Source organism: Neomonachus schauinslandi, chromosome 2 (genome assembly GCF_002201575.2).
Source record: "Neomonachus schauinslandi chromosome 2, ASM220157v2, whole genome shotgun sequence".
Lineage (NCBI taxonomy): Eukaryota > Metazoa > Chordata > Mammalia > Carnivora > Phocidae > Neomonachus > Neomonachus schauinslandi.
This window is the reverse complement of record NC_058404.1, coordinates 132,714,726-132,725,915: the sequence shown is the minus strand read 5'-3', so window position 1 is coordinate 132,725,915 and position 11,190 is coordinate 132,714,726. Positions and strand designations below refer to the sequence as shown.

Sequence of the window (11,190 nt, the reverse complement as noted above, 5' to 3'; positions counted from 1 at the left end):
ACCCAGGCGCCCCACCTTTTTTTTTTAATGTTCAATTAGCCAACATACAGTACTTGCCTTGGTTTTGACATTTGCCTCAGCTATGGTTTATACAAATTTAAGAAAACAGGAAGGCAGATAGTTCAAAGTCATGGTTGTAGAATATCCACCAGGTTAAGCCTTCCATTCCAAACTCTTGGGAATAGAATAAGAATCCTAATTAAGGGTTTTTAGATAACCTGCTTAGTTACTAAAATGTGTAGCTCTCTGAGCCCAGATCTTAACTTTTAATTAATTGTTTGGTTTCCACAATAAATTGGGGTTTATGTTTCCCTTTGGGAAGCCCTTATTAAAGCCACAGTTTTAACTTCTCAATTTACAGGATTTGAAATGTGTTAATTACTTTTTCCCCCTAACAACCTTACTGAGGTATCACCCACACACAATCAACTGTATATATTTAAAGTGTACATTTGGTAAGTTCTGACATATGTATATACCTATGAAACCATCACCACAATTAAGATAGTAAAAAGTATCCATCAAAATTTCCTCATGACCCTTTATAATCCCTTCCTCCCTTCCTTCCACCTTTTCCCCTGGTCCATGAAGCCACTGATCTATTTTCTTTTACTATAAAGTGTATGGTAGACAGAATTTTAAGATGACCTCTAATGACCCTCATGCTTATATAATCCCTTCTCCTTTGAGTGTGAGGAGAAAGTATAAATATGATGATGAATCATTTCTATGATTATGTCTCATTATGTGGCAAAAGGGATTTGGCAAATATAATTAAGTTTACTAATCAGTTGATCTTAAGGCAAAGAGATTATTTGGATGAGGCTAACCTCATCCTTCTGCCGTCTTAGCAAAAGTCAAAGGTACAGAAAGGATTATGTGGAAAGATCTGGGGATATGACTGAGTGAACTCTTGTGAAATCTATAGAAGACTTCTTAAAAAATTTGTATCAGTGGAGATGCTGACAGCTTAGATTAGAAGTGGCAGAGAGAGTATGAAATGAAGAAAGGCAGCTGGGGGAAAGTTTTTAACTATGAACTTAACTTCTTTAATAGATATGGGGCTATTCAAGTTATCTATTTCTTCTTGAGTGAGGCTTGGTGTTTTCAAGGCATCTATCCATTTCTGTAGTTGTTGAATATATTACTGGCAAAAGTTGTTCATAATATTCCCTTTTTATCTTTTAATGTCTATAGAATCTGTAGATTTTCCCCTCTCTCATTTCTTATATTGATAATTATGTCTTCTCTCATATTACTCTGATTAATCTGACTAGAGTCTTATAAATTTTAGTGAACTTCTCAAAAATCCAGCTCTTGGCTTCATTGATTTTCTCTATTGTTTTTTTCTATTTTGTCGATTTCAGTTCTGATTTTTATTAATTCCTTTCTTTTACTTAATTTGAATTTAATTTTTATTTATTTATTTTTAAAGATTTTATCTATTCATTTGAGAGAGAGACACACAGAGAGAGCAGAAGCAGAAGGAGAGGCAGAGGGAGAAGGAGAAGCAAACTCCCCGCTGAGCTGGGAGCTCGGACGTGGGGCTCCATCCCAGGACCTGGAGATCATGACCTGAGCCGAAGGCAGATGTTTAACCATCTGAGCCACCCAGGCACCCCTGAATTTAATTTTTAAAAAAATTTTTGTAATTACTTAAGGTGGAAGCCATAGTCATTGTTTTAAGAACTTTTTCTTTTCTAACACAGGCATTTAGTGCTATTAATTTCCCCATAAGAAGTGCTTCAGTGACATCCTGCAAATTTTGATAAATTGTTGTGTTTTCATTTTTTAATCCAATATATTTTGAATTTCTCTTTGGTTTCCTCTTATACCCATTGGTTATTTAGAAATATGTAATTTAGCTTCCAAATATTTGGGTTTTCCCGAGATCTTTCTGATATTGATTTCTTTTTTTTCTGTTATTGACTTCTAATTTAATTCTTTTGTGGTCAGTAAGCCATTAATTTTATTGAGATTTTTTGGGGGGCCTAGAATATGGTCTATCTTGGTAAATATTGCACCTGCATTAGAAAAGAATGTTTATTCTGCTGTAGTTGGATGAAGTGTTCAATAAATGTCAAATTAGATCAAGTTGGCTGATACTTTTTATTTTTTTAATTTTTTAAAAAGATTTTTATTTATTTATTTGACAGAAAGAGACCACAGCAAGAGAGGGAACACAAGCAGGGGGAGTAGAAGAGGGAGAAGCAGGCTTCCCGCAGAGCAGGGAGCCCGATGCGGGGCTCGATCCCAGGACCCTGGGATCATGACCTGAGCCGAAGGCAGACGCTTAACGACTGAGCCACCCAGGCGCCCCTATTTCTTTTTAAATCTTTTTATCTGCAATGATTTTCTGCCTACTAGTTCTATCAATTATTGACATATTATTAATTTAAATGAAATGAAAAGGAAGACAGGTTTAGTTCATTAATCTCCCCTGGTGTCTTGTGTGAGTGAAGGTGTAAAGTTGCTCCCAGGAGTGACTTAGGACTCCTTAAAATTTGGTAAGGCCCTTTAAGGCAACCACATAAACATGCTGTCTAAACAAAAACAAAATGCTTGCTAATGAAAACACAGCTTCGTGGCAAATTATCTTTCCATTCCCTTCATTCCTCTTCAATCTTACTGTATTCCCTGTAATAGTTCTATATATAAATTCTGAAGTTTCCACTGTTGGGTAGTGGTATATTAGTGCTTTTATGGGGTTCACATCCTTTGGTATTATAATATAAAAAAAAGATTGAAATATTATTGAAAGTTCTGAAGAAGTACATGGAGAGACATAGATTGTCAAGTTTTTGAATACACAAATTGGACAAATGGTTTAGGGATTACCTGCATTATTGCATACATCTGGGGTTCAGGAGAATGGTAAGTTCAGGGTAGCAAAACTTTCTGCTAAAAATACTGTCTGGTTTTCTATTTTGTCCCTCACAGTTGACACAAATAACAGAGATAATTGAGAGCTAAATCAATTGTCTGTATGCACTTTTGCACATCTAGGAATTATTTCTTACAATAACTTTTGGCATTTTGAATATCTATTTTTTTTTTTTAATTATTTGACAGAGAGAGACACAGTGAGAGAGGGAACACAAGCAGGGGGAGTGGGAGAGGGAGAAGCAGCTTCCCACCGAGCAGGGAGCCCGATGTGGGGCTTGATCCCAGGACCCTGAGATCATGACCTGAGCCGAAGGCAGACGCTTAACAACTGAGCCACCCAGGTACCCCTTGAATATGTATTTTTAAAATTCAGTTTGAATACTACTAAACTGATACATTTTTAAGCCTCACATGACTGTTTATTTAGGTCAGAGAGATTTCATGCGAGTTACTATTTATATATCCTAAAGACCCCTCAGGCAATGTCAGGCTGTTGCCTGTGGACAGTTTCTTGAATTATAGCACAGGAACTTTAATACCTACCTCAGGAATGATAGGAGTCTTAAATAGGCAGTCATATTTACTAAAGAAACCTAGAGTTTTCTTAGATTGTCAACCTTAGTTAAGACAAGAAATGTCGGGGTGATAGAGTTTAAGTGGCTCTTTTCAGATATGCTACACTGATTCTCTATATTTAAGATGCAAAACAGCCTTACAGGAGCTATTTAATTAAGTGAAAGTAAGTCTAGTCCCTTGGAACCGAATGGTTCAGTGAGCAAATACATGTCAGTATGTGAAGGAAGTGGGGGAAGTTATTATGTGCTTCATAGACATGGTGACACTTTATAACCCCATTATCAGGGATCCTAAACAGTGATTGGTTGAGAAAATGATCAAACTGAGTTTAAATTTCAGCAGGTACAAAATTGTCATGCAAAAGTCCAGGACAGTGAGCCTCTTCAGTCTTCAAAGCGAAAGATGAGAAATCCTGGATTTTCAAAGTCCCTTTGAAGGCTTTTAAGGTAAGATGAAACATCTTCTTTACTCAGAACCAACTGATTCTTGTAGAAATTTTAATTTCAGAGAAGAAGCTGACTTGATTTTAAGAAGTGAATAACCCTTATGATTAGATTTTTTTCCTTCTCTTTTGACTTGGCAAATCAAGACTACGTGTTTAAAAGATAACAGAAAATTATATGGTAAGGGATGCTAATTCCATCTAGCAAAATATTGGATCACTGAAGAATAGGAATTTTTTTTTACAGCCACTATGTTAAAATATCAGTTGCTAATAGGAAAAGTGTATGTAAGATGAAGCAAATATTGTAAATCTAAAATATTAACGAAATGAGTGATTAAGAATATTTTACACATAATTCACGATAGCTCCATTACTGTTATTTTTTATCTACAAAGACCATCTTTAAGAATCTTGAATCTAGTTAAAGACATTTTTTAGCCTTACCATTGCAATATAAGATGTGATGGCATTTAATAAAAAAGTAAAGAAACAAAGAGTAACAATAGTGACATTTAAATACTGACTCAGGAAATAAACATGGATTTGGGAATTTTATTCAACACATTATGGTACATTTACTTCAAAGTCTGGCTAATCCACGCAGAGTTAAGCTCCAAGAGGGTAGGGCTCATATCTATTTCCAGGGCTCAGTATCTGGTCCACATTTGGTCTTCAAATGTTGAATGAATGACTGCATCCCAGTTTACATTTAATTTTTTGGTCCCTGAAAAATCAACCTTCATCCTAAAAGATCAATTTTTTTTTTTTTTTTGCATACTGACATGAAGGTTTTGAAAGCTAGAACAAAATAATTTTACTTAGGTTATCTGGAGATTCTGACCTCTATCACATATTTTTTCTGTTTCATGATATCATAACAGGTTTAGAAAATGAAAGAGGTTTCAGGCTGACAAAACTGGGGCTATTTCTATAACAATCTTTTGAGCTATTTACCTACCTGTGAATACAGTAGCAAGCATCATGGTGCATTGTGCAATTGTTCTGGAGTGGATATGAAAGAGAACCAAAGTAGTCAGATTGCTGGATTGCAGTTTAGAACGGGATGTGTATAACCATGACCTCCACTACAGGTACATTTCTAGGATACCATGGTTCCTCCAAATAAATGTAGACCAGCCTTTGGCAGAGTTTATGTAATAATTAGGTTTGGTACTGCAAAGTACCGTATAACCCCTGCTTACTAAGCAGCTGCCCTTCAACACCTATGCCCCAGAGTTCTGCGTTATACTTGTCCTGAGGTCACTTCAGCTTCATTTTTAATCTATAGGATTTTTGAAGAAAGTCTAGCTATTCTTAGCTTTCTACTGAATAGCCATAAAAGTAAGCCTTTTTTTCCTCTCAGAAAACATGTCCTCTGTTCTGTGAGGAAATGCCAATAAAATTCTATGACAGTTGATATTCACTAAGATTTTATTATGTTTCCATTATCAACATTAAATTCAATCAAAGCTATTTTATGACATGCATTATTGTAATCTGTTAACTCAGTGGGAGTTCATGAAATAGGAGTAAACTCTTCCTTTCTGTGGTAATAGTATCATTACACCAAGAAATCCAATTTTCAGTAATAGCAATTTAAATTTTTGATTCACATGGACTATACAATGTCTATTCCAATGTATCAAAATATATATTATACCATTTCTGAATGTGAATTCTTTTTTTTTTTTAAGATTTTATTTATTTATTTGACAGAGAGAGACACAGCGAGAGAGGGAACACAAGCAGGGGGAGTGCGAGAGGGAGAAGCAGGCCTCCCGTGGAGCAGGGAGCCCGATGCGGGGCTCGATCCCAGGACCCCGGGATCATGACCTGAGCAGAAGGCAGATGCTTAACGACTGAGCCACCCAGGTGCCCCCTGAATGTGAATTCTAACAGGAATAAAGGATCATGTTTCTAGAAGCTCCACATAATAATTGCTATCATTTATAAAGGGATTGCTAAATACCCAGAACACTGCTAGTTATGCTTATAATAATACGTATTTATTCACCAACAATATTCATAAAACATCTCTTTCTGTACTATGTATTCAAATATAGTGATTACCAACACATTCTCCTAGGCTTCAGAGCTCTCAGTAGGTCAGAGGAACATAAAAGTAGTCAGGCTATGCTAAAACAGTGCAGTATGCTACCAGTGAGGTTTACAGAAGCTGCTGGGTGTAAAAAGGCTAGAGATACCAAATGGCCTTTGACAAGGAGTCAGAGAATGCTTCTCAGAGAAGATTCTTCTGCGAAGGTAACTGGGATAATCCCAAAGTGTAGGTATTATTATCCCAGATGGAGGAAACAAAGGCTTAATAAAACTACTTAAATTTCTCAAGTTCACACATTAAGTAGCAGAGGTAGAACTTGAACTTGGTCTCTAAATCCAAACTTCATGTTCCTTCCACTAGCCGAGGCTCCTTGATGCTAGTAATTTCTTTCCTTTACAGTGTCCCACAGCCCACTTGTGCAGATTTGGGGTGGGGATGATAAATGATTCATCTTTTAGCGATAATCCTAGAATTAGTTAATACTTGATTAAAATTATTCAAAAGAAATGTTATCACCATTAAGAATAGCAAGACAAAGTTATGGTTGTGTCCTTTGTAACTACATGGCTGTGCCCCTTCATTGGCATAGGCAGAAAAAGTCTAGTTAGTTACTTCAGTGCTGAGCCTGATGATGCCCCCTGTACGTATCTGTGAGCACTCCATATAAAACAGATACAAAATGTGTTTCTTCTGTAACACTGAGTCTTGATAGCCTTCTTCTCATGTTGGATATACACTCCTTGCCCAGGAAAAAGTCAAATGCTAACTGACCAAAATAATACCTTACCATGGTTATCATCTTTTGCTTTATAAGTGATTTTGTGCTGTCCTTTTTTCTTTAAAAACAGACTGATTAATATTCCTAAGGAAAATGAAGATAATTATATATTTTTGCATTTGGGCAACAGCATGGGCTATTCCAGTAAGTATGTATTCCTTAGAATATCTCCTCACTTTGTTATCTCTTTTAACCTAACATTAAATAATATATATTTCCTTAAGACTTTGAAGATAAGCTGGGCCTAAACATTCAGATTTGCATGAAAGACTTTACAAGATTTCTTTGGGGGTCTCAACAAACCCAAATATGCACTCCAATTCATGCTCCCATTCCTCTAACTGAAACTCATGTCTTGTCAGATGGATTATTACTTTTAAAATTTATTCAGATTGTGCTTGCTCTGGCAGCACACATACTAAAATTGTAATAATACAGAGAATATTAGCATGGTCCCTGCACAAGGATAACACACAAATTTTTAAAATTCATTCAGATTAATTTACATTTAATGCCCAAAAGCCATGGAGACTTTAGCCATCTTTGCTCATGCCCTATGAATTTCATTATAATATCAATGAAGCCTACATTTTAAAGGAAGTTTTCAAGGAATGAAAGTAGGAAAAAATAAGATTTTTTCAACATAGGAGAAAATGTTTCACTCAGATAATTATTTTTTTAATGCTCATTGAGAAAAATTTGGAATATACAGATAAACACCAACAGAGAAAAAATTAGGAAAATTAAACCATTTGTAATTATGTTACCCTGCTATGGGTAACATTTTGGCATGCTTTCATAATATCAAACAATTTGGTATTTATGCAGGTGAGAATTTTCTCAACTATTTCATAAGTACTCCTGAAGGACAGAAGTAGCAAATTACTTGGTTTTGTTTCTGCACTGGCTCTGGTGATACCTGCTATTTTCTTAGGGGTATGGCCAGGATTATACTTAAGGTGGGTCTTGTGCTAGTGTGGGAGGCTTGTACAGAAACACCAAAGGTCTATCTCCTCATTTTTATAAAAGACAATCCTCTTTGAGATAAATGGTCTGGTTAATATCAATAAAATTGGTAATACCATTGTGAAAAGTATCTCTATGCCCAGTTTAAATTCTACATAAGCTGTGTAACAAGCTTTATTAGATCATACTTTGGCCTTTGCATTATATATGTTTTCATTTAGAGAAAAATGTGTGTCTGTATGTATGTGTGCATGTGTGCATGCATGCATGTACACAAAATTAGAATGTTTTAAATTTCCAATATTTTCATTTTGGTAGGTTCCTCAAATCAAGCCATTGGAGAGACATGCTGTTGACAAATTTGTAAATTTAAATCTTCTAGAAAAAGCAAAAGTGCCAATACAGGTAGGTATAGGATATAAAATATGTTTCTAAGCTGTTTTTAAATTCTTTCTTTCTTTCTTTCTTTCTTTGAGAGAGAGAGCACGAGCAGGGGGAGGGACAGAGGGAGAAGCAGACTCCTCGCTGAGCAGGGAGCCTGACATGGGGCTCCATCCCAGGACACTTAATCGACTGCGGCAGATGCTTAACTGACTGAGCCACCCAGATGCCCCTAAATTCTATTAACTTCCAGAAAATTGATGCTTATCTTTTCAGTTTGTTTTACTTCAATTATTTTGAATTGTTTCTCTTTTCCAGGATGAGTTAAATGCCAATGATACCACCAAAGAGAGTGGTGTCCCCCCTGAAAATGAAAGAGGAAGGCAACAATATACCAAAGATGAGTACAAAGAAGAAAGAAATGGCTCTGAGTGGGCAGAAATAGGAGGGAAAAGTTCTTCTACACATTCCATGTTAGTAAATGACGAGGGGAATAGTGAGGATCAAAATGGGGTCACAGGAAAACTAGAAACATATGGTTATGATGGGATACACGGAAAAGAAAGTAGCGCCACAGCAAATGGCATCAGGGGACAAGTAAGTATCATCGACAATGCTGGAATAGCAAATGGGAGCAATATTAATAGAAATACTGATAATAATGTAAACAATGGAGGAGATGTTGGAGATGCAAGTCAGAGTGAGAATGCCACTGTTGTCCAAGAAGATGACCATCAAATAGCTGGAAGCAATAATAGCACAGGCCATAAGGATGAAATAAACAGGAATTCCTGTAGAAATGAGGGTGATACAGGTGAAGTAACATCTCCGAGAGAAAGTGAGGGAAATGGGAATCAGGAGGCAGGAGTAACACCAGGGGGAAGTGGAGCTGGCAATGGAGAAGATGATGGCCTGGATAATTCTGATGGGAATCCTAGTGGGAATGGAGCAGAGGAGGATGAAGATAAGGGCTCTGGTGATAATGAAGGTGAAGAAACAGGGAATGGAAAAGAGGACACTGATAATAGCAAGGGCCAAGAGGGTCAGCCTCATGGAAAAGATGACAATGATAACAGTTTAGGTCAAAATTCAATTAGTAGTGAAGATGATGACCCTGAAGACAAAGAAGATCCCCATGACATCAATGGAGACAACACCTCCAAAAGTGAGGAGGATTCTGATGGTATTTCCAAAGACAAAGATAGCCCAATAACAGAGGACATGCAAAAGCCCAATTACAGAGAAAACAAAGCTGTGGAAAAGAAAATCACTGATGAATCAGAGCCAGGTGCTACTGGGAAGAGCCATGATAAGGTTAGTTTGTGAAGCTGATTTCTTTCAATGGCAGTTTAAATTCTCCCCCTCCATTCACTGATGGTAACACAAAAATAAATCATAATGAGCATTCATCTATTTGTGCACCTAAATTACTCAAATATTTAATAGGAAAGTTAGAGTCTTTATTAAACTCTGATACAGAACAATTTTAAGGAAGATTTTATTATTTATTTATTTATTTGAGAATGAGAGTGAGAGAGCACAAGTGGGGGGGGGCGATACAGCAGAGGGAGAGGGAGAAGCAGGCTCCTCGCTGAGCAGGGAGCCTGATGTGGGGCTTGATCTCAGGACCCTGGGATTATGACCTGAGCCAAAGCCAGATGCTTAACTGACTAAGCCACACAGGTGCCCCCAGAACAATTCTAAAAACAGACATTTCTGAAAATTTGGTTACAATTCTATAATAACTGATATACCATGTAACTGTTCACACAAGTTCCTACTGACTAAAAATGTGGATGGGTTGTTATATAACCTAAACACTGGAGTTCTCTCAAGTGAATAAAGCACATTCTTACAAACAGAAGTTTATGAAGTACTGGAAGCTGAACTTCTGTTTCTTTGGTCACATTCCCCAGTCTGTCTTCCTCAGACTAATGCAATTTTGCAGCATACCATCCACTAACTAATCATTCTTTTCTCCATCTTTCTACAGGGAATAGAAATGGAAGGTCCCAGTAGTGGCAACAGAAACAATATTACCAAAGAAGCTGGGAAATTCAGTGAAGATAAAGAGAGTAAAAGACAACAAGGAATGGTCATGAGCAAAGGAAATGTCAAGACACCAGGAGAGACTGACATACAAGGACCTGGTCAGAAATCAGAACCTGGAAATAAGCTTGCACACAGCAAAACAGGTAGTGACAGTAACAGTGATGGATATGACAGCTATGAGTTTGATGACAAATCCATGCAAGGAGATGATCCCAACAGCAGTGATGAATCTAATGGCAGTGATGATGCTGATTCTGAAGGTGACAATGACAGCAATAGCCGAGGAGATACTGGTTTTAACTCTGATGAATCAAAAGATAATGGCAATGACAGTGACTCAAATGGAGGAGGTGATAATGACAGTGATAGCACATCAGATGCTAATGATAGTGACAGTAATGACAATGGAAACGGGAGCGATGACAATGGCAAATCAGACAGCAATAGAGATAAATCAGACAGTAGCAACAGCAGTGACAGCAGTGACAGCAGTGACAGTAGCGACAGCAGTGACAGTAGTGATAGTAGCGACAGCAGTGATAGTAGTGACAGCAGTGACAGTAGTGATAGCAGCGACAGCAGTGATAGCAGTAACAGCAGTGACAGCAGCGACAGCAGTGATAGCGACAGCAGGGACAGCAGTGAAAGCAGTGATAGCAGTGACAGCAGCGACAGCAGTGATAGCGACAGTAGTGACAGCAAGTCAGAGAGTGATAGCAGTGACAGCGACAGCAGTGATAGCGACAGCAGTGACAGTAGTGACAGCAGCGACAGTAGTGACAGCAGCGACAGTGACAGTAAATCAGACAGCAGTGACAGCAGCAACAGCAAATCAGACAGCAGTGACAGCAGCAACAGCAAATCAGATAGTGACAGCAGTGACAGCGACAGCAGCGACAATGACAGTAAATCAGACAGCAGTGACAGCAGCAACAGCAAATCAGATAGTAGTGACAGCAGTGACAGCGACAGCAGCGACAGCAGCGACAGCAACAATGACAGCAGTGACAGCAGCGACAGTGACAGCAGCAACAGCAGCGACAGCAG

The 11,190-nt window shown here is 37.6% G+C and overlaps 1 protein-coding gene and 1 non-coding gene across 2 annotated transcripts in view; both read left to right on the top strand.

Moving 5' to 3' along the window:
• The first annotated feature begins 6,837 nt into the window (after positions 1 to 6,837).
• The window catches only part of LOC110591397 (dentin sialophosphoprotein), a 4,729-nt gene continuing 376 nt past the window's right edge, over positions 6,838 to 11,190 (top strand). Inside the window, exons 1-4 of the mRNA XM_021702295.2 lie at positions 6,838 to 6,888; positions 8,029 to 8,115; positions 8,410 to 9,405; positions 10,085 to 11,190. The exon at positions 10,085 to 11,190 is cut by the window's right edge and continues 376 nt beyond it. Coding sequence (XP_021557970.2) covers positions 6,838 to 6,888; positions 8,029 to 8,115; positions 8,410 to 9,405; positions 10,085 to 11,190 — 2,240 coding nt within the window. The remainder of the gene's footprint in view (positions 6,889 to 8,028; positions 8,116 to 8,409; positions 9,406 to 10,084) is intronic.
• On the top strand, positions 7,139 to 7,246 carry LOC123324170. The gene has a single exon (XR_006539661.1). It is a non-coding gene; the product is annotated as a U6 spliceosomal RNA (small nuclear RNA).